A 23,045-nucleotide genomic window follows, 5' to 3' on the forward strand; every position below is an offset into this window, starting at 1 on the left:
GTGCAAAGGCCCGCGGAAAGGGGGAGGGGAGCCGGCTGCGGAGGGCGCCCCGGCGCGGTCGCCCCGGCACGCAGGAGGCGCCCCGGGGGCGGGAGGATCCCTCGAAGCAAGCGTGCGGCCGGAATTCCCAGCCGCCTTCGCCCAGGGCTGTGCTGGCCGCCACGGAGTGGGGCGGGACGCGCCTCGGGTCCCCAGGGCGCAGGGTTACGCTCCCGAGGCCAGGGCTCGCTCCCCCGCAGGCTGGCGGCTGCCTGGGGCTGCAGATTCCAGCGGGCTCCTGGCGGGGTGCGCCTCGGCGCAGGGGGTAGCCCTCCTTTACCTAGGCGCCCACTGACTGACCATCCTCTCGACTGAAGCAGCGCCAGTTCCTCCCAACCTGCGCCCTCTGATTAGAATCTGGAGTGGCCGTCCTGTCTCCACCCCTGCTTGGGGCCTTGTCCGCTTGGCCAGCAGTCGCCATCAGGACAGAGCTTCTTCTCTGGTGCGCAGCAACTCCCAGGATCCCCACAGGAAGGTGCCGCACGTGGTGTTTCGGTGTTTCCCTGGGAGAAGCCGGCTGTTAGAAGCCGCCACTTTCCCTGGTGGTTCCTGAGGGTCAGGGGCCTGTGACCCCAATGATGGCCTCTGCCTATTATGTAGAAAGAATTCTGGGCCGGTGACCTCCCTGGCCAGTGGCCCGGTGCCCTTCGTCGTTTGGACCATAACTTGAGGATGACCGTCTTGCCCACACTGCTGGGCTTCAGTGGCTCAGGAGTCATCTTGTTGGGGGCTAGAGGGTGGCAACTGCCTGCCTGCCCGCCTGGGTTGGACCCCCACTGAATGCCTTTCAAACACCTCTGGAAGCTGCTGTGTAGAAAACCTTTCTCTCAGATTTCCTGGCTCAGCATTACCTGGAAAGGTGCTAAAATGCAGGTTCCAGTTCCCAGCATCAAATCAACTGAATCAGAATCTCCAGGTGTGGAGCCTGGGAACCCGCATATTTCGTAGCTTCATGGGGTGGGGGGTCGTGTGCTCATGTTTGAGGACTTCTGCATAAGCTCTTGCAGGTTTTCTCAGATATGTATTCACCTGCCTTTCCCACTAGAGAGCAGGGATGTATTTTATACTTAGCTTACATAGACCAAAAAATTCTTTTTTAATGATTATTTTAATGTGTTTTACATGAAAGTTACTTGTTTCATTATTAATTTTTTAATTTTTCCTTTTATTTTTAAAAAGATTTTTATTTATGCATACAGAACTGGCGGTGTGAAAGGACTCACCAGAGACAAAGTGGGAAGCAGAACAGACAGATTGACTGAAATATACTGTTGAGGGGAGCAGCGGGCGGGTCAGGAGTGGTCTGCTGTACCATGTGGCACCTCCCCCTAGCTGGCTACCAAACTCCTGCTGCAGCTGCTGTGATAGCTTCAGAGTGCTGCACTTTAACCTGTTGCACCACCAGGGAGGGCCCTGAATTTTTATTTTAATTTTTGGAGTTACAGTCTTGTTCTTCCATGTATGTCCATGTCCTACTCACCTTCCCCCAACCCACCTGTGCACACACCCTGTCTGCCTCCCCCTCGTTTACACCCTGTCTGCCTCCCCCTGAGCACCTGCTAGACCCTTAATTCCTGTGAATGGGATGGAAGAAGTAGCCAAATCTAAGACTGGCCACTCAGTCAGAAGAGTTGAAGTGAAGTAGTGCCTTCCCAGGAGTGTCTTGCTGAGCCGCCTCAGTTGTGATGTGCTTCAAATGCCCTATGCTCGGATTAATAAATGTGATCATTTATTTGAGAGCAAAACATGTAGGATTTTTAAAAAGTGTGTCTTTTATATCCCTCCTTTTCCCTTCAGTGCAAGGCACATTGTAAATTCTCATAAATGCAGATTTGTAAATTAGACCTAGATATATTAATTTGGAAAAATTTGCCTAAAGTTTCCTAAAAAAGATTGCCTTAAATTTATACATTCTCATGATACATTCTAATTGATTTGTAAGAGTTCAGCTACCTCAGTATATCAAGGTTTTGATGCACTGGAAACTGGAAGGTCTACTTGCATGATGTAACTTGACTCTTTCAGAGATCCTCAAGCGGTCCTCTGTGCATGAGCTAGCAGTTCTCAGACTGCAATGAGGAATCTTATTTTAAACATATATCCCTAAATTCTACAACCGTAACCTGATCTGTAGGTCAGGAGAAGATTCTGATAATTTCTTTTTTAAAGATTTTTTTATTTATGCACATAGAACTGGGGTACAGGCCAGAGGTGTAGGGGCCATGAGAGGATTCAGCAAAGACAGAGTGGGGAGCAGAACAGGCTGACTGGCTGAAACACACTGCTGGGGGAGCAGCGGGGAGACAGGAGAGGTCTGCCTCGCCTTGTGGGTCACTCCCTGGCCGGGGGTTTTATTCATGTTGAAGCAGCAGCAGCCAACTTCATAATGCCATGCTTTAACCACCTTGAGCCACCAGGGGAGGGCCCAAGAATCTATATTTTTAAAACCTGTGCCACCTAGGGCCCTCCCTGGTGGCGCAGCAGGTTGGAGCACTGCACTGCGAAGCTAAACCAAGCTGTGGCCACTTCAGTGCTAGTTCGATGACAGCCGCAAAGGTGACCCACATGGCACAGGAGACCTCTCCTGACCCTCCCGCTGCTCCCTCAGCAGTGTACTTTGTCGATCTGCTTGTTCTGCTCCCCACTCTGTCTCTGGTGAAGCCTCTCACCATCCCTGCACCTCTGGCCGGTACTCCAGTTCTGTATGCATACATAATTCTTTAAAAAAAAAAAGAAAGAAAGAAAAAGAAATTTTACCTAAATTTAGTATTGAAGGATAAAATGACATATCAGTAATTTTCCTGAATCATCCAAAAGACAGGCGTGGTAGAAAAGAAGCAAGCATCAGTGACTGTTGAGACCGAGTGATAGAGCTAGGCAGCATGTCAGACTAGCCGCTCCAAACAAAAATTGAACTTTTTCAAAATCAGAAGTGTGAGAGGGATAAAGCGCTGGTGACTCCCTCCAATGCAACAGCTGATAAAGCTGTACAGGAGATTCAGAGATTCATGGAATAACCCCTTTGAAACCGGTTTCCCCTCTAGCGTAATCTTAAAGGAAGCCTGGTTAGACCCTTATCCTACCCAGAAGTCTTCTGCAGGTTTGCAAAACTGCCAGAATCCTTTGTGCAGCAAAAGAGAATCCCCTTACTGGCAATCAACAGATAATTGCCTTGGAATTTAAACTGTTAGTGAATACAGAGCCTGGATTGCCCCCCTCCTCCCTCTGACCAATAACAAGATAGTGGGGTGACTGCTTCCTGTGTAATCAGGAACCTAGAGAAGAAATCAGGAGACAGCACAGGGACAACTTGTCAAACTGACTGAGGTAATGGAAGCCTCTCTTTTCCTTGCCTCAGACGCCTTCAGTCTTCTGAGGAGAGTATTTCAGGAAATAAAACTATAAGAAAAGCAAGTGTGGGCTTGCCAAGAAGGCAGGAGAAGAGAACACTATGACCCACCCGCACCCCCGCCTGGCCTGAAGCCCGGTTCTGTGGGGAACAAGACCGTGGAGGAGAGACATTGAGAGGCGCAAAGAGACTTGTGGGTGAGAGACCTCTGTGGGGAGGCTGACCATGGCAGCCGTTACGGGGGTTTGTCCCTCATTTTGCTCCTCTGATGCCAAGTTTCTGGGACCTGCTTCAGAACACTTTCCTGTGCTGATTCCTTGTCAGAAGGTGCCTTAGACTTGTGGCAAGTTTCAGGCCTCAGCTCCACTTCGAGTCAACCCTGTTTGGCTGGCCATTTGCCCGAGAGGGAAAGTGTGATTTGGGGAGTTTTATCAAAACATGTTTATTAAAAATACCTTTATTCTGCCCTCCCTGGTGGCGCATCAGGTTAAAGCACAGCACTAAGATGCGAAAGTCACTTCTGCATGAGTTCAATCCCCGCCTGCCCCGGAGGTGACCCACCTGGTGTGGCACCTGACCCGCCCACTGCTCCCCTCAACAGTATATTTCAGTCCATCTGCCTGTTCTGCTCCCCGCTCTGTCTCTGATGAATCCTCTCACCACCTCTGCACCTCTGGCCTGGACCCCAGTTCTGTATGCACAAATAAATGAATCTTTTTTTTTTAAAAATACCTTTTTTCCTCTCCTCCTAGGTACACATACAAAAGACAGAACAGTGGTGACCTCTAAGACAAAGGACGAAGGGGAGTAGGGAGGACTTCTGGGAACTGAGAAGAGTCTTTTCCTTAACTGTGTGGCAACCACATCTCATTTTACAATAATTTATCAACTTCTACAACTACTTCTGTCCACAGATGTATGTGATAAGTTACACACTTTTTAAGTTTCATAACTTGAAAAGACTAGCAATAAGAGTAAAGTAGAAAATGTCAGGCAGATTTGTCAATTAGCTGAAGTTATGTTGAGACAAAGCTTCAATGCAGACTGAAAGTTCCAGGGAGTAACTGATAAACTCTCAAGGCCACACACCTGACTTACCTGCACCTGCTTCTGTACTCCCTGCTTGCAAATGTACCCCTGCTGATGCAATACATACTCTAGTACCTCACTGCTCCACTCAAACTTTGGAGAAAGCTCTCCTCTGGGCCCACCAGTGTAAATAAAGACTTCCACCCTCCTCTTTGAGTGCTGCCTGGTTCCCTAACAGAATTCTGCCATACAAGAGCAGATCTGATTCCCTGAAGTTCAATGTTCAATGTTAGCCTCAACAAGTGAAAATGGGAAAAACTCAACAAGTGAAAATGGGCAGAGGTGTGAGTTTAAACCTTAAAGTTTCATAAAGTGAGCTCCCCAAAACACTAGCTCTGGAGGGTGTCAAGTCAATGACTAAGCTGGGAGATGCTGGATTAAATGGTCGATACACATACCCCCAGGAAGGCAGTACTCCAAACACCATGAACTTGACACACTTATTGTCTAAAATTAAACTGCCTTGCTCCCTTAACTTGTTACTGTGTTCTGAAAGTGGAAAAGGAGGGACAGACTGTTTATCTTCGGATTGATAAACCTGTGAAGTAACATGCTGCCTCAGATTTGCAGAGCTTCATCCCTCTCCAGACCTAGCCCCTGGCTCTTGGAGACTCTGGATACTGTGGGCCGGGCTCATGGCCTCCTCCCCACTGGGTACTGGTGGCTGCCTTGACTTTCTGGGCGGCCCACTGTGCCCACTGCAGCTCCAGCATCCAGCCCAACCCAACTGCACTGCAGAAGCTCTGCTCCCCACCACTCCCCCTCCCCCCAATCCCACAGCATCACCAGAAGCACCACACAGGATGGTGTGGCATCTAGCTCCCCACAAAGCTAAGAGAACCTGAGTGTGCCAGGGAATAACATTGTTCTGGGAAGCAAAGGACAGTCTGAGAAACGGGGGGAGGGAGCCAGGAGACAGGAAAGGAGGCAGCAGATAAGACTCTCTTCCTCTGGATAAACCACTCTGAGCTGCCCTGCGTTCTTTAAGATCTGTTGGAAACATTTTACAGGCCTGGGGAACCTGTGATCAGCCCAGTCATGTGACTCTTGGTTTTGGTTTCCCTCCATTTTCCTTCCCCAGGCTGGGATCACCTCTGATACAGCATTTAAGCACTGCCTTGGGCTGTTTTCTGGAGAACCAGTGAGCAAAGCATAGAAGGGAGTTCTTGGGAGCATCTCAGGGCCAGGAGCCAGGAGCACTCACTGGGAAGGGCTGGTTTTAAGAACTCCTGGACAGGACAGGGCCCTGGTTTACCCTTAACTTGTGCCTCCTACAGAAAAATTTCCATCACACTGAATTCTCTCCAGGGGGGAAAAAGGTTGAATGACACCCCAGTTCCTTAGGGAATAATAAGAATAGAGCACTGTGCATTTATTAAAACAACAATCAACACAAACTCAGCTACCAACCCCGTGTCTGGGAGAGCTGTTGACATACAGTATTATTGTCCCTTCCCAGCGAGCAAGCGCCAACCCTCTCCCCAGGGGGAAGGAGTGGGCAGCTGTCTCATCCTGGTTTCCTTCCCTTCATTCTAGCAATCAACACTCAAGCAATGACCAGGCTTTATCATACAAAAAAGTTCCTTTACAAAAAGCACCAAATTGACATACATATACAAGTATATACAAAAATCACATTTGAAGAATGTACAAAATATTTCATTTTGCACCAACGTAGAAAAGTGTCCTGTGTGGTTATTTCAAGCACGTGTCTGGTTCAGTGGCTGCTGAACACAGCGGTGGGGGTCCTACTCCTAGTCTCTACTCCCTGAGCAGAGAAAAGACACACCTCCCCATTGCCCCTCCAGAGGCCCCCCCACCCCCCCACCCTGGGCCTGGCACGGCGGCCAGGTCCATCCCCACCCTCCCCGTCTCTCTGCATCTGGAGGGTCCTCTCCCTCATCCAGCTTCTTAGTGGTGCCCTGAAAGTAAAAGACAAAGAAACACAAGGTGAGACAGGCCCAGCGGACCCAAGGCTCACCAAGCTGCAGTGACCAAATGATCGGAATTGCGCAGATACTGTGAGATACACAGCCCATCCCAAACTCCTCGGTATTTTTCAACCAAATCAGTAGTTCTGATGGAGGAAGGAATGCAGGGGAGGCGTCCCAAGATTGATTCACACAAAGGGGGTGGGGACAAGGGGCGACACAACCCTAAAATCAAGGTCCTCAGGCGCTAAAGCCCAGGATGCCTGGAAGCAGGGATGGGGATACGTGCAGGAGGTCCCGCTGGTAACAGACTGTTGGGGGCGGTGCCTGGAGCTCAGACCCAAAAGGTGAAAGATAAGGAGGTGGAGATGAAGCTCCCCAGGAAATCTCCCCTCAAGTTCTACATAGATATTCAAATGAGCAACTACTTGCTAGCAAGGATGGGCCCCTCCCTACCCCACCTGAAGAAGAGGATAAAAAAACAAATGCTACCCCCATGAACGGGTAGCTCTTCTGCCCGCTTGTGCCTAAGCAAGTGTCTTTTCCTTTCCAGTCTTTCTAATAAACTTCCTCTTTAAATAAGTCTCTGCCTCATGGAGAATCTTGCCTCGCCACTGAAAGGGGAGCTCTGGTGAAACCTTTCCCAGAGTGAACCCAGGACCCTGAACTCCAAAAGACATCAGTTCCAACATCTATGACTTGAAAAATACCAAGAATAGCAAACATGCTAATTGAAATAGATGCTTAGCAAACAGCCATCCCTCACTGGGGCTCTCCATGGTCACCCAGTGGGGTCAGCACTCCTTTGCCCCCATCTGAAGAGCAGCCCAAGACTCAGAGATGTGAACTGCCCACGACCACCCGCCCCATGCTCCGGCCCCCCGGCCAAGCTGCCTTCAGAGCCTAGGCTCATGGCCACGCCCACCTGGTTGGCAAACTCAGAGGCCTGCAGATGACACAAATGAGTGCAGTGGGCAGGCTGGTGGTGATGGGCTGGGCAGCCCAGCAAAGGTGCCAAGCCAAGGGCCAGCCACTGGCTGGGACCAGGGAGCAGTGAAGCCAGCCCGGCCTTGGTTGTTTTCCAAATTTTCACAAGCAATTGGGAATCAGATTCTTATTTGAAATATCCTTAAAAATAAAAAAATAAAAAATCTTTCCATTTTTAAATTAACTACTCATGTAAAAAGCTTAATCACTCCCCTGGCCAAGCAAAACCTCCCAGTGTGGCCACGCCCAGCTCCTGAGCGCCCCCTTCTACCTCTGCTGCACTGTTCCAGGTTGGGGGGGCCTTCCAACAAAACCTGGAAGCCTTTATAAACAGATTGGGGTTTTTCCCTAAGAGTAAAGGAAGATTTTACCCTTAAAATCTAAAAACACTCTTTGGCTGCGGCTCTGCTGTGTCTGGCACCCGCTATGCACCGGGGAGGCCTCTCCAGTCACTGAGGGGATGAGGGATGGCAGGCAGACAGCTTACCTTCTTCCTTCCCTTCTGTGGACGTTTCTTCTTCCTGACCCTCTTCTTCAAAGAACTCTTCCTCTTCCTCTTCTGCAAGTGACAAAGAGCAATTGTATTGAGATTCGGCCTTCCTCAGAGAAGCGGCTGGGAGGGGAAGCAGGCCCCGGCAGCACTTCTTTGCCCTGCCCCCTGCTGGGGTCAAAGGGCCACTTGAGACCCAGTGGCCTAGGAGGTGAGGGGTTTGTTGGCCCTAGCAGCAGAGCGGGCCTCCAGGCCACCCCCTTCCCATCTCCTCCAAGGGGGGAGGTTCTGGCTGCTGCTCCTTTGTTCTGGTGCAAAGGCAGTGGCTTTATCACCTGACCTGCCTGTGACCAGAGGGACTCTGAAGGAGCACACTTGAGCCGGTGTGCAGCTCTCCTTGGACGGACAAACATCACCTGAGGAGAAGGGGCGAGCACCTGGTCAGAGTCCTTGTCCCAAAGGAATTCACTCGGCTTTTGATTTTGAAACCCGCTTCTAACTCTCTCTGAGCAGCTCTGCTCATTCCTTCCCTTAGGGGTTGGGGGGTGGAGGGGGTTCTTCTGGGGCCACCTGCTTCTCTGAGGCTGAGTCCCAGACAGACAGGAGACTAGCTGCAAGGGTGACCCCACTTTCCCACCCAGGGGTATCCCCCTCAGGCTCTTCCCAGGCAATATGCCCCTTCCTCACCCCACTCCTAAACCACTTTAATTCTTTGGGGTCACCCAGACAGCATTTGTCAAGTGTTGGGACAGGCTTAAAGGGCTAATGTCTCCAAGGTGATAACCAAAATTCTGCCCTGTGGCCCGGATCTGTGTTTAAAACAGTTTTGTTTTTAATCCCAATTACTACTCAGAATGCATTTGCTGATTCACTTGCTAAGTGCTGTACTTGCAAATGCCCCTAATCCCGAGGCTGTTTATTTAGCTCTGTGTCCTTGAGCAAATAGTTGACCCTCCCTTAGCTTTATTCCTCAACTTTACTACCACGGAGATAACAGAACCTACTTGGTATGAACTGACAGAATTTATTTCCCCGAGGCTTAATGCTCAGGACTTAGAAAGTGCTGCCAGGCCCTCCCTGGTGGCGCAACGGGTTAGGACTCAGCACTACAGGCTAGCAGCAGCCCCTTCAGTGTGAGTTCGATCCCCAGTCCCTGAGGTGACCCACATGGCACAGCAGACCTCTCCTATCTTGCCCATACTTCGTCAGTCGGCCTGTTCTGCTCCCCACTACGTCTCTGGTGAATCCTCTCCCGGCCCCTGAACCTCTGGCCTGCACCCCTGAATAAACAAATAAATCTTTAAAAAAAGAAAGAAAGGAACTCACCCCAGTTTTACTGAGGTGGACCCCAAGGCTCAGGGAGCTCATGGGCGGCAGTGCAGGCCACACGACCAGCGCCCTGCGGGTGCCTGAGCAGATCTACAGGACAGGCACACCCCCAAGTCCACTGGCATCTCAGCTTTGGGGTGTGTTTTGTTCCTACCCACAAATGGGTTTTATAGGGGTTCAGAGAACAGGCTTAACACCAGATTCTGAAAGCCTGCAGGAGAGCTGACCCGTGCCAAGAACTCCATGTCAAGGCGTTCACTGCCCCTCCCTGCCTTCCTGCTGCTTGGGCCACTCCTCTCTCCTGCCGTCCCTCCCACCCTTATCACAACGCAAGACCAAGGCAGACCTGGGTCTGCCTCTCTGTCACTGAGGACTTCTTTCAGCGAGGTGTCCTTGAACAGATTAACCTCTTTGCTCTTCAGCTGGCTTCCTCATTTTCCATTTTCCCTTACTTCTCCTGTACTGTTGTTATGGCTACATTGTTCCAATTATTACTGGCACTTCGTGGAAGTAAACCCAGAATGTAGATAAGTTAGGATGCCTCACCCTCACCCATACAGCTCAGACTAGCTTTAGATGACAAGCAGTGGTGGAGGAAGGAATGCAGGGGAGTCCGCACAAGACTGATGGGGAGAAGGGGCGAGTGCAGCAACCCACACAGCCATAAAATCAAGGTCCTGGGGCGCCAAAGCCGGGATGCCAGGATGCGGCAGAGAGGTCCCAGCAGATAACAGACTCCTGGGGGCTGTGTCTGAAGCTCAGAACCAAAAGGTAAAAGATGAGACAAGGAGCTGAAGCTCACTAGGGAATCTCGGTCCTCTCAGCTTCTATTCAAAGTCAACAAACCTAGGCTCACAGGGAGTGGGCCCCTCCCAGAGACAAGTGTCTGTGCCAGGGCAGTCTCTGCACCAGCACGGGCAGCTGTCCTGCTCACCTGTGCCTATGCAGGTGTCCTCCCCACCCCCTCTCCTCTGCAGAGCAGCAGCCTCCTGCCTGCACATGACCTGTACCATGACCTCCCTCAGGGCTGACGCTCTCCTGAAGCGCCTGCCTGCAACTATGCAGGTCTCTCTGCATACCTGTCCCTTCCAGGGCAGCTCTTTCTGTCTGTTTGTGCCTTATGCAAGTGTCTTTTTCTCTCCTGTCTCTTTCTAATAAACTTACTCTTTAAACATAACTGAGTCTCTGTCTTGTGGAGAATCTTGCCATGTGCCGCTGAAAGGGGAGCTGTGATGAAACCTTTTCCAGACCCTGAACTCCAAAAGACATCAACTAGTACACATCTAGTCCCTGCAAACTCTTCTGTATCAACATCTTTTTTGTGGCAACAGCACTCTGAGGTGGCCATTTTTAGTAGACTCACTTTTTTTTTTTATTTAAAGATTCATTTATTTATGCATACAAGGACTGGGGTGTAGGACAGAGGTGCGGGGGTGGGAGGTGAGAGGATTCACCACAGACAAGAGTGGGGAGCAGAAAGGGCAGGTGCTGGTGCAGAGACTGCCCTGATACAGACACTTGTCTCTGGGAGGGGTCCACTCCCTGTGAGCCTAGGTTTGTTGACTTTGAATAGAATCTGAGAGGACTGAGATTCCCTAGTGAGCTTCAGCTCCATGTCTCATCTTTTACCTTTTGGTTCTGATGGAAATACACTGCTGAGGGGAGCAGCTGGCAGGACAGGAGATGTTTGAATAGGCCCACTTTTAACATAGCTTTTAAAGTTAGAAAATAAGGCTCAGGATGGTGAAAAGTCTTGCCAAATAAGACTTTAGGGGCACAAAACACAAGAGAAAGATCTGGGATCTGTAGGTCTACGTGACTTCAGGTGCCTCGCTCCTCCTGCCACCCCTGGCTGTCTCCCCACAGGGGATCCATACACTATTTACTGGGCAATGATTGTATCCCAGGCACTGAGCTGGGCTCTTGTTCATTCAGAAGTTGGCACTGATGGAGGAAAGAATGTAGGAGAGGCATCACAAGGCTGAATCACAAGAAGGGATGGGTAAAAGCGGCAGATGCAGCAGCTGACACGGCCTTAACATCAGGCCACCAAAGCCAGGATGCCTTGCGCCCAGGTCAAGACAAGGACATGGAGATGGAGATGAAGCTCACTAAGGAATCTGGACCTCTCAGATTCTATTCAAAGTCAACAAACCCGGGCTCACAAGGAGTGAGCCCCTCCCAGAGAGAAAGCTCTCTACATCAGGGCAGTCTCTCCACCAGCAGGGGGCAGCTGCCCCACTGCCCACCTGGACCTATGCAGGTGCTTCTCTCCACCCACTCTCTCCCTCTGCAGGGCAGCAGCCTCCTGCCTGCCCGCGACCTGTACCATGCCATGACCTCTCTGCACTGATCTCCCTCAGGGGAGGCCTCTTCCTAAGACTGCCCGCCTGCAACCATGCAGGCCTCTTTCCTGGGAAACGTGTCCCTTTCGGGGCAGCTCTTCCTGCCCACTTGCACCTAACCAAGTGTCTTCCCCTCTCCCATCTCTTTCTAATAAACTTCCTCTTAAAAATAACTGAGTTTCTGTCTCATGAAGAATCTCGCCGTGTGCTGCTGAAAGGGGAGCTCTGGTGAAACCTTCCCCAGAGTGAACCCAAGAACCCCAAACTCAAAAGACGACTGTGATATCTGTGATCTCTACTGCATGTTTGCCTGCACAATGGACATACAGGAAAGAATGCTGATTGCCAGGGGTCAAGTTGGGAAACAGACAATATCACCACCAAGTCCTTTACCTGTCCCAAAGTCAATGCCCCTCAGAGTGTCCGCTATGTGCTCCAAGTCCAAAGTAAAGTAGTCCATGTTTTCAAAGCCCTGCTCTGTCTTCCCCAGCTGGCAACCCTTGGAAGCTTCCACAATGCTGTGGGTAAGACAGGGAGAAAGAGAGACAGATATCACTGAACAGTACAGGGAGGGGACATCAGCTCCAACACAGCAGTGTACATGCTTGTGCCACACCCAGGCCTTGCACCCACAGGATTCCCCCAGAAGGTCTAGAGGGTATTTCCCTTCAATCCCAAGCAGAATGGGTGGTCCAAAAAAGCAGGAGATAAAAGAGGTAAGACAGCCTGGGGTGAGTAGCTCCCAGCAGACCTAATGCAAAGGGGGAGATCCTCTGGACAGAAGTAGAGGCTTTGGTGAGGGCTAGGACCATGCATCATGGCCCGAGGGAGACACTGACCTTTTGATGAGCTGCTTGGCACTCTGTAGGGGGAGAGAGAGAGAGCACCAGGTTATCATGGTGGACAGGGGTCCTTGGATCAGCAAAACCAGTGACTGGGTGCTCCATATGGGCACTTGGGGTCAGCCCCTGGCCTAGATGCCACCTGCTGCTGCCCCAAGTGGAACAGCACGTGGACCCTTTCCCTCTGTCCAGGTAAATACAGGTCTGGTCACACTGGGACCCTCCCACTGTCCCAGCAGGAGACTTGGTTGCTAGGGATGTCAGTGCAAACACTCTTAACCCCTGAAATCTCCAAGAAGAAAAACCACTTCCTTATCACCCGTTTATAGCCAATGCCTAACACAAAGCCTGGGTCACACTACACGCCTAGAGAATTTATCCCTTGAACTGTTTCCTAGCTGACTTTTTCCTGTCCCCCCCCCTCCCACAACAAGCCTTCTAGGCAGGGCTGTGGCTCCGTCATTTCTGTCTCCACCTTCTCTCTGGCCTATAATAGATGCTCAATTAACCACCCCCAGGGAGATGTTGGGGTTATTACACACCCACTTTACAGATGAAGAAAGTGAGGCTGTGAAAGGTTTAAATGTTTTGCCCAAGGGTGCATGGGTAGTCAGTGGAGGAACAAGCCTTGAACCTTAGGCAGAGCTGTTGTGTTGAAATGAACCTGCCCATGCCATCCTTGTCCTGCTCACCAGGAGGAAGATGGCCCCTCCAGGCTCATCCAGGGACTGGATGGCCGTCTCCACCAGCTTGGTGGACTTCTCCAGCTGCTCCCGGTACTGCTGGATGAGGGCCTCTATGAAGCTGAGCTTCTCCTCCTGCTCCTGCGTGATCTGCTGCAGCAGCTCACTCTTCTTCTCATCCAGAATGGCGTACAGGACGTCAAACTTCTGGCTCAGCTCTTCCTTCACCTGGTGACTATTTTCCTGGGGACAGAAACCTTGCAGTCACATCCTGGGGAGCCCTACTCCTTATCACTAACGCTTCCTCCTGGGACAGGTAAGCGAGGAACAGGATCTAAAACTGGAAGAGACCTTCCTGTGCTCCCATTTTACAGAAAGCTTCCGAGAAGAGAGCACCGCTGAGGCCTCGTTCCTTCTCAGCACACAGCAACATTTGGAGCTGGTGTCATGGAGAGAAACACGCCTTCCTCAAAATAAACTATGGTCAGTGGGACAATGTATTCCAGGGGTTGTGGCCCCAAGTCACACTCTTCCCTCCATTTTTGTACCAAGACTGGATTCATTTGGTCCTAACCTAGGAGGAGAGGCAATTTCTCCCACTTCAACACAGCTTCAGTACAGATGCTACGCCTTGATCTAAGGAGACCTGTAAAATGGGTGTAACGATAGCATCGTATCAGACTGAAGGTTCCAGTATTCTCCATCCAATTGTGAGCCTCTCACAGGTAACAACACACAACCTTCCTCCACCAGCAATGTGACAATCCTTGTCTCATCTCGCCTCTAGCCCCACCCCAAGTAGAGAGGCAAAATCATGGATGCCTTTGCAGGGATAGGAAAGTTTCCCTTTGCTTCTACAGTCTTGCTACTCAAGTGTGGTCCGTGGACCAGCAATGGGGGGCAAACCCTGGAAACTTATTGGAAATGCCAAACCTCACGCTTCATTGCAGGTCTACTGAATCAGCATGTGAATTTTAACACAAGTCGAGGGTGATTTATTAAGAACTTTCAAGTTTGAGAGACTTAATCTAGGAACCAATGATTACCAAACAGCCAGGGCTGAGTAAATGCTGGGAATTACGGATGGGCCGCCCCCTCGGGTCAGAGCTGCTCTGTCTCGCTCACCACCCCAGCCCCAGGATCCTTAGCCAGCCTGATGCACACCTGCATTAGCGCAGCACATGCTGTAAGAGTGGATGAATATTTGTCAGTTGCTCCCCTGGCATTCCTGCTTGACCACCCCAGGAACCACCTCCAGGCCCAACTGTGTCACAAACCATGGGTGTGCCTTCACCCCAGAGGCAGGTTGCACTGGGAGGCTTTGAACCCCCAGGCCAAGCTCTTCCGCCCCCTACCTTGGTCACTCGACAGGAGTCCTCTAGCTGAGTGATGATGGTCTGCACACGGTCATTCCCTGCCACCAGCATGGAGATGCAGTTACTCAGCTCCGTCTGAGGAGGGAGGAGGGTGTGGGGGTCAGGAAAGCAGAGACAGAAATGTCTCCGGGCCTACTCTTGGGAATAACAGCAAAATGTCCCCGTGCTCTGCCCCCGCCCCCCATTATCTGCTAGAAAGAGCCTCCAGGAGCCCCGAGGTTTTCTCAGGTCCAGAGCAGAATATATCAAAGAGAGACTCTGCACCCACCCCTTATTTTACATGTGAATTCAGAGAGGGGAGGTGAGCAGCTCAAAACACACAGCAAGGGACTGGCAGAGGAGGGGCACATTTCTAGAAAAGCAGGAACAGAGAAAGAATTGCAGGGTTGTAGAAGAGAGAGCAAAAGAAGAGTGGGAGGTGGGGAAGAAAGAGGTGGCTGGTAGGGCTTCCACAGCACCCCCTCCATCCCCCCACTGTCCCCCAGGGGAGGGGCTGGTACAGCCTCCTGCTGCAGGGGAAATGGAAGACTGGAAGGGGTGACAGGCACAGGAAGAGGTGCCTGGGGCCCTGGCGACACCGGGGTGTAGAAGTCATGGCCTGAGAGGCCCTTGGTGGCCTGGCCCTGGGTTCTGGCCTCTCCCCTATGACCGAGCCCGGTGCTCTCAAGTGGTGCTAAGTATAACCCATGAGCTCAGCCACCCCCCAGGGAAGGCAGGGGCTGCCTGTGGCCTGGGAAGTCCCAGAGGGATGATTCCTGAAAGGCCGGCTCAGCACGTCTACAGGGCTCAAATCCACGTCTTGAATCATCAGGGAGGGACGGAAGTGGGCCAGTACCTTCTGTCCCTGGAAGACGCTCTGCAGCGGGGCCACCTCGCAGGCCTGGTGGGCCCCGAACACCTTGCACATGGAGCATGTGGGGACTTCACACGTGAGACAGTAGATGTTGATTTTCTCGTCTTCATGCTCCTTGCACATGGGGTGGCTGCCCTTCTGCAGAGGCCGACTGAAGAAGAGTCACAGGTCATGAGGTGGGGTCCTGCACCCCATCTCTCCTCCCAGCTCAATAAAAACACCTGGCTCCAGCCCTCCCTGGTGGCGCAGCAGGTTAAAGCACTGCACTAAGAAGCTAAAACCACTTCCACATGAGTTCAATCCCCGCCTGCCCTGGAGGTGACCACACGGCGCAGCAGACCTCTCCTGACCCGCCCGCTGCTCCCCTCAGCAGTGTGCTTCATCCATCTGCCTGTTCTGCTCTCCACTCTGTCTCTGGTGAAGCCTCTCGCCACCCCTGAACCTCTGGCCTGTACCCCAGTTCTGTATGCACAAATAAATCTTTTAAAAAAAAAAAAAAAAAGAAAAAAAAAAAACACCTGGCTCCAGATAGGTAACCTGCACTCTGTGATGGCTCCCCCCTCCGTTTCTTTTCACCTTCTAGGTCCCAGGACCAGGGACGCCCAGGACACCAGGCTGTCCTCACATCCTAGGACTGCTACAGCGAGAGAACTAGCCTCAGGCTCTGCCAGTGCAGAGGACAAGGACAGGCCACGCAGCCCAGAACCAGGACTGGAGATTTGTTGTTGTTGTTGTTAAGATGTTTTTTTGTTGTTGTTTTAAGATTTATTTATATATTCAAGAACTGGGGTACAGGCCAGAGATGCGGGGGATGAGAAGATCCGCCAGAGACGGAGCAGGGAGCAGAATAGAAGGGTCTACTGAAATACAGGCTGAGGGGAGCAGCGGGCCAGACAGGAGAGGTCTGCTGCACCATGTGGGTCAGCTCCCTGGCTGGGATGGAACTTGTGGCTGCAGACAGCTTCATAGTGCTGTGCTTAACCCACCACCAGGGAGGGCCATGGAGATATTTTCAAGATGGGAACACTGGGGCCCGGAAAGGTGAGATGACTTGCCCAAGGTTGCCCAGCAAATCAGGCCGCTGGAGTTCATTTGCTCTAATTATAGTCCCCATAGCTCTGGTTCCGGCAGGTCAGGCTCTGGGTGAAGCAATTTACACTCGTGGCCTCACCAACTTCTATATTTAATCCACCACACTGTAACCTCCATCAAAGCAGGGAAACTTGCCTATTCTCTTCAGCCCTGAATCTGCGGTGTACAGTGTTGGCATGGAGGAGGTGGTAATTAAATACAGGTAGAAAAAAATAAATCAGTGAGCATAGCACGAGGGTGCCCAAGCCTAGAGCAGGAAGCGGTGCCGTGGCCCAAGGCCCACAGCGGAGCGCAGACACCCCGCTCAAGCCCTGACTTCGCCCCAGGTCCAGCCTCTTCCTCCTCTTGCTTCTCAGTCACAGGCCTAGATCTCGGCTGCCTTTGTCTTGCTCCACCTGGGGTCTCTGGCAGGTTATTTATGCCTCTCGCAGACCTTTGGAAGGTCGCTTCCTACTGGAGATTCCACTTTTTGAGTCTAGATCTTATGATCCCAGCCAGATCTGTACTCCTTTAGCGCCAGCCAACACCATGTCTACACTGACCCTGACTTCCCAGCCCCACCACAACAGGCACCTCGCAGTTGGTGAGAAACGCCCTTTCTTGGTGTATCTTCTAGCCCAGGGCTCCCCATGCTGGCAGCGGCAGCTTTGGCCAGCTGTCTCTATGATCCTGAGGGTGGGGCAGCTGTGCCCACTGCCCTCCTGGATGCTCATCTTCCCAAACCCAGGTTTTGGCGTCTGGATTCAGATCCCTTTGCCACTTGCTCATTTTGTGACCTTGGACATAGGTATTGACCTCTCTGAGTCTTTGGTTTCCTCCTAAAACTACTGGGATTTTGACGGGAGCTGTCTGATGAGTGTAGGCCTGGCACCCAGCAGACCCTAATAAAGCGTGACTTGTGATAATGACTTGTCATTATGCAGAAAGGACTCTCGAAGGGCTCAAACACAGCCTGCTTTTCAGAAGCCCATATGGGGTGGTGGAGGGGTGTATTTGGTGCAGTATTGATTCTGTCATTATAATAATGATCAATAATATGCTTGTATTTTTATAGTGTTGAACCCGAGCAACTTGAAAGGCAATAACAATTAGGAATATTCACCATGGGTCAGTCAACAGGCTCCTTGCCAGCTTTTACCACTTGCTAGCTGAGTGGCCCAGGACAAACCTCTGGCCCTTTCTGCACCTTCATTTCCTTGCCTTAAAAGAAGCATGCATGAGAGAATGAAATAGGGATGATGCATGGGAATTACTTCAGTCCAGAGCCTTTACATAGTAGCTGCTCAATAAATATTTTATATTTTTAACATATCCCATCAAACCGCTATTTGACAGTCACCATAACAAATCTCACTGTCTCTGTTTGCAGACAGAAAATGAGGGCCAGAGACTTGCCCGAGATCTTACCACATATTAGTAACAGGCTAGCAACAAGGGATTTTCTCGCTGGGACTGACCGGCCGCTCACATTTCCTGCCTGCAGGCAGGCGCTTGGTGATACTTTTGGACCTTAAGGGCGGTGAGGTCAGCAGCTTAGAAGTCTGGTTAGGATGACCTGATTTGTAAGGATCTCCCTGATAGCTGCGTCTGCACAGCGTGAGGCCCAACACTGCGCAGCCTCTACCTCAGCCCCACTGGGCCGCTGTTTTACAACCAGCTCCCTCGGCTAGACAGACGGGGCTCCCACCCAGCCAGGCCACCTCCCAGCTGGGTGACCCAGGGACCTGACTTTAAGGCTTACCTTCATCACCGGTGAAATGGGCCTGAGCAAAGCCAGACTGCTCCATGGGGTTGTTGTGTTCATTGGCATGAACACAACATTCCCCATGACCAGCACTCGCCTCCCAGCAAGTGGGACAAAAGCTGTCGCTACCACCCTGGAGAAGCTGAGTGTGTTCTCACTGGGCATCCTCTCTGCTCATAGGGACACCCTAGCTGGCCCCAGGGCCTCACTCTCCCTCTTGGGCCGCACCAGTATCTCTCGGGAGGGGAGGACGCCCCTCCACGCACGGAGTGTCACCGACAACCGGGTTTGGAGGACAGCGATGAGCCTAGACCTTGGCCAGCGTGGCTTACTCAGCTAGGGGACACACTCCCCTGCAGGTGAAGGCAGAAGGGGCATCTGGGCAGAGGGGCTGGGGCTGGAGGGCGGGCGGCAACCGCGGGCTCACCTGGAGCACTCCTGCTTGTAGATGTCAATGATGTTCTCCACCAGCAGGTTCCTCTGCAGCCCGTATACCCCATGACGATCCATGACCACCTCATGGCGGCAAGAGGGACAGCGGAAACGGCCTCCAGACATGGACACAGAGCCACCCCGGTTGGTCCAGTAGGGATTGGCGGCCTGCGAGCGACAAGGGCAGCTTGACTCCCTCCTCAGCCTCCTCCCTTCCTGATGACCTGTCATCCTTCCCCCTACTGGCTCCAAACACTCTGGCCTCACCCTGTGACCTGGAGCTCCCCATCCTGAGATGAGAACCAGCCCACCTACACCGGAGAAACAACTCTTTGGGGTGTCAGCAGACCTGGGACCAAGTCAGGACTATTCTCTGAATGACTTTGGACCAACAATTGTCACTCTCTGCCTCAGTTTTCCCATTCAGGAGATGGGTGTACTTTCGATGTAAAATAGGGAGAGAGAATCTGGCGAAGTTCTGGGGAACCTTGAGTCCTGCCTCCCATTCGGGAGGTCCACTCCCATTCCCTCCTAGGAGATGGAGCCCCTCTTGTCCCGTTATAAGCAGCAGCCTCAAAAGGGAAGATGCCTCGGCTCCCCCCAGCCCCACCCCCACCCCAGAGCGCTGGGCCCCTGCCACCAGGGAGCTGGCTCCCACCCAGGGGTCTGGTTTCTCTCTCCTCTCTGCCTCCTGCCTCCCCCACTTAACACTTGAGGCACTTGACTCCTGATTGGAGAGTCAGGGGAGCTTTGCAGGGCAGGGTGGGGAGGGGAGACCTGCGTCATGGAGAAGGAACCTGCAGCCAGAGCTGTCTCCCGGGCCCGAGCCCCTCTCCACCAGCCCGGAGGAGGCCTCTGCAGGGGTTCACTTTTGCGGGGACAGAACCAGTCCAGGTTTGGAGATCCCCGGTATGGCCGGCTGACAGAACAGGGCTTTCCTGATGGGAAAACTGAGCCACGACCCTAGACCCCGCCTGCCGGCACTGACCTGGAAGATGTCGTTGGCGCATTTCCGGCAGAGATTGTGCTGGCAGGGCAGGATGACTACAGGCTTGGTGAACATCTCCAGGCAGATGGGGCAGATCAACTGCTTCTCCAGGTTCTCCATGGGGTTCCCATCCTGGATCAGGCCTGACTTATAATCCATATTGTTGGAGGTGTGCGCCCACCTGGCTAAGTGGAGAGGATCTTGCCTTTATCACAAAACACCCGCCTGAAGCCTCTTCGCCTTCTTCTGTTGGCGCCTGAGTTCTGTCTTGGTCTGAGGCCCCTCTGATATTTATAACTGTACCCTGGTCACATGAGCCCAAGAGGGGACCAGCTGAGCATTCCAATGCCAAGTGACTGGCGGGACTTGAGTTTCCTCCAGGTCTGAAAGACCGGCCCTCTCAAATCACATGTAGGGATGAGCAATCACTGTTCCCCAGAGATGGGGGTCGTAAACAAGAACAGCCTGTCCGTGGGCGGTTTTGGGGAGGGCTGGGTACCCGGAGTTTTCTCCAGAAATTAGTCTCCTCCCACACCAGGCTGCTACACCAGGGATTGGGCCCAGTGAGTGGGTCACTGGGATATGCAGGGTCAATAACCAAATCCACCAGCCCCCTGTGGCCCAAGTCAGGTCCATGCCTTCCTCTGGAGTCCTGAGCAGCTTCCAAGATGGAGCATCAGGGTGGCTCCTCCTTCTGAGCCCATCCATCTGCTCAGACCTGAGCACAGGGTGATGCTGGAGACCTTGAGACATCCACCCTGCACCCCCTCCCACTAGACCCCCCCTCGCTGCCCCCACTAGCGTGTCCCGCTGTCCCTGGCCTCTGCTTTCACTGTAATGCAGAGACATTCCTTGGAATGAAGTCCAGCTCTCTCATTCTATAGATGCTGACATGGGTGTCAAGAGAGAGAAAAGACCTCATTCAAAGTCACTTCGAAAGTAAGTGGCAAAGCCAGGAATCTCGGTCATTTATTTCACTTTGCTCAAGCACTGACTGCATCAGGTACCAAGGTGACAGCTTCATGAATGAGCCTTTTCCTTCCCCGAGACGCCCACAGCCTAGGCAGGGAGAGGGGCAGAAATAACTGCCACGTCATGCCAGAGAGCCTCCAAATTTTCCAGATGCTCCCTGTGCTATCTGCGCCGATCTGAATTTTGCTCCATGTCCTCTGGACGCCTTCCATGTTGGTAGGTAAAAAAACACTGAAGCCGATCCAATGGCTGTTTTTAAGGAAGAATCTCATGCAAAAGGACACTAGGGTCCCCAGAATTAAGAAGGGGCGAGAGAGTGGCAACAGCGACCTCAAGAGGAGTGTAGAAGACTGTGGCATACAGGAGAGTGCAGGACCTCCAGGAAGGGGGGCTAAGACAGCGGATTTCACCTGCCCAGCCTCATGGGGAGCTGAAGGATGGAGCCATTAGCCAAGACCCAGTGAGCAGCAGGGCAAAGGAGCCAACCTTGGGGAGGGGAGGAAATGAAGGGAGAAGGAGGGGGAGACCAGTCAGAGCAGAGAAGGAAGTCTCCCGGGCGAGGCGCTAGACAATTCGAGAGCTGGATATTAGTTGCTGGTTTTTGCTGAGCACTGAGGATGCACCAGGCTGGCTCCTCGTTTGATCTTCCATTTCATCCTCTCAACAGTCAACAACGTAAGAACTGCGCTGGCTCCCTTCCACCAGTGAGGAAGCTCAGGCGCAGAGGTGTCAAGCAACTTGTGTGAGGTCACACAGCTTGCAAGAAGTGACTCAAGGACATGGGCCCAGATAGGCCTGACTGAGGAGCCCAAGTTCCTCGTGTCTACTGAGCTGTCGCTCAACACCACCAGGCCAGCCAAGGCTTGGAGGGGGATGGGGATTGAACAGAGGCCACCTCTTCTTCCTGGCACCGGGACCTTGGGCAGCACTGTTTCATGTCAAGTGGGCCTCTCCAGCTCTCGTGTGAATAAACAAACAAACAAGTAAATAAATAAAAGTGGGCCTCTCCACTGGCACAGGAGACAAAGGCCTGAGCCTGTCTGGGAATTCTGTTCTCTGCCCAAGTGCCAAGGAGGCCCAAGGTTAATGGAGCGGGGTAAAGATAAAGGACTTCCTGAGAGAGTATAAAGCACAAGAAAACAACTTCAATCTTGCCTTTGAATGGCTGTGAGAGACCGGAGCAACCATCTCAGCATCTAGAGGATACTAGTCTGAGGAAGAAATCAACCCCCCAAGAATGGCAAAGAGGACCCACAGAAAGCCCCGGAGCCATGGGTACCTGTTAATTTGTCAAACCCCTCCACACCCCCAGGGCTGGCACTCCGTGCTTTAGGATGTGAGACATAGGTCGCAGCAGGTGATCTCCCTGTTATCCTCAGCAGAGAGCTCTCTATGGACACCAACACCGTGTTGTCAACTCCTGCCCTGCAGTGAGCCTCCAATCTCCAATTCCAGTCCTGACCTCCTTCCCTGAGATGCCAATTGCTGGCGGAGGCTCCTGGATGTTCCTGGAGCTCATCAAGCTCACTTTCCCCACCCAGCTCCTCCTCCTGTTTCCCTGTCTCGTGAGCAACATCGCCACTCACCTGTTTGCTCAGACCAGAAAGTCAGCGTTGCTCTTGGACTCCCTTCCTCACGGGTCGGCTTCCTTCATTGAGCTTGGCTCTCCTGGACTTTGAGGAGTACAGGTTTCTGTACTCCTGAGTGCCTGGGGCACTCAGCGCATTTCCTAAACAAGGGATGGGTGAACAAGTAATTCAAATGAGGGAACAAGCAAGGTCACTGTCTGGCTGGGGGAGGTTAGGGAACTGAGCAGGTTTTGTTTTTGTTATTTTTGGCTGAGACAGTGCAGCCAGCGGAGAAAAAGTACTGGAAAGGGGAGAAAAATTCTGAAGCCTTGGGAAGGAGAGGGACACTCCAACCTTGGACTGTCAAGGGAAAGAGAGACACAGGTAAGGGGCTTAGAGGTGTTGGACAGGGGAGAGAAAAGAGCTCATACCAATGACCTTGGTCAAGGGAGAGTTCAGATCAATTCTAATGGTGGGGAAATTTCAAACAGCCAGTGTGAAACAGGCTGCACCCCAGAGAAGGGTGGGAGGATGCCTGGAGCAGGAGAGCCCCGCCGACCTGTCCCCCAGGTTTGGCCATTCTCGGGGCAGCATTCCCAGGGTTCTGTTCTCCAGCCACACTTGGCAGTCCATGTGCAAAGAGCCAGCAAAGGGACAACGGGCTTGACTCCAGCCTGGGCGTTGACAGGGCCAGCACAGCAGAAAGTCAAGGGGTGAGAAAGGGAAATTCCCACCAGGCCACGCTGGGCAGCAAAACATGCCTTGTCATTTAATCTCCACCACAGTCCTGCAAGCGAGGTATTAGGAGCTTCATTTTGCCCAGGAGGAAACCACATTCAGAGAGTTCATTGGTTTGGCCAATGTCACACAGCCACAAGGGGCAGAGTCAGGCTGAGGTTCACATCCAAGGCAGCCTGACTCCTAAAGCCGTGTGCC

General features: G+C 52.3%; 1 protein-coding gene across 2 annotated transcripts; it reads right to left on the minus strand.

Moving 5' to 3' along the window:
- Positions 1 to 5,822: 5,822 nt before the first annotated feature.
- On the minus strand, positions 5,823 to 22,175 carry TRIM63 (tripartite motif containing 63, E3 ubiquitin protein ligase). 2 transcript variants are annotated; one of them, XM_012722163.1, is made up of 10 exons: positions 22,128 to 22,175; positions 19,570 to 19,754; positions 18,577 to 18,749; positions 15,296 to 15,464; positions 14,440 to 14,535; positions 13,094 to 13,327; positions 12,399 to 12,421; positions 11,953 to 12,077; positions 7,883 to 7,954; positions 6,342 to 6,399 (listed from the first exon to the last, which is right to left on the minus strand). In XM_012722163.1, the coding sequence occupies exons 2-10, from the start codon at positions 19,726 to 19,728 to the stop codon at positions 6,389 to 6,391; spliced, it is 1,062 nt and encodes a 353-aa protein (XP_012577617.1). In that variant the 5' UTR covers positions 19,729 to 19,754; positions 22,128 to 22,175; the 3' UTR covers positions 6,342 to 6,388. The 2 variants fall into 2 exon arrangements, with proteins under 2 accessions (XP_004678701.1, XP_012577617.1); XM_004678644.1 differs by lacking the exon at positions 22,128 to 22,175 and having other exon boundaries at positions 5,823 to 6,399; positions 19,570 to 19,834.
- Between the last annotated feature and the right edge of the window lie 870 nt (positions 22,176 to 23,045).

The sequence above is a fragment of the Condylura cristata genome, unplaced genomic scaffold (genome assembly GCF_000260355.1).
Source record: "Condylura cristata isolate star-nosed mole 26May11 unplaced genomic scaffold, ConCri1.0 scaffold00008, whole genome shotgun sequence".
NCBI lineage: Eukaryota > Metazoa > Chordata > Mammalia > Eulipotyphla > Talpidae > Condylura > Condylura cristata.

What these genes read in the sequence shown, in the direction of transcription:
- TRIM63 (XM_004678644.1), bottom strand. Translation starts at nt 19,728, where the DNA reads ATGGATTATAAGTCAGGCCTGATCCAGGATGGGAACCCCATGGAGAAC. An exon ending in GAGGGGCCATCTTCCTCCTG is followed by an intron (nt 12,422 to 13,093) that starts GTGAGCAGGACA and finishes CTCCCCCTACAG; the next exon opens with AGTGCCAAGCAGCTCATCAA. An exon ending in GGGCATTGACTTTGGGACAG is followed by an intron (nt 7,955 to 11,952) that starts GTAAAGGACTTG and finishes TGTCACTTGCAG; the next exon opens with AAGAGGAAGAGGAAGAGTTC.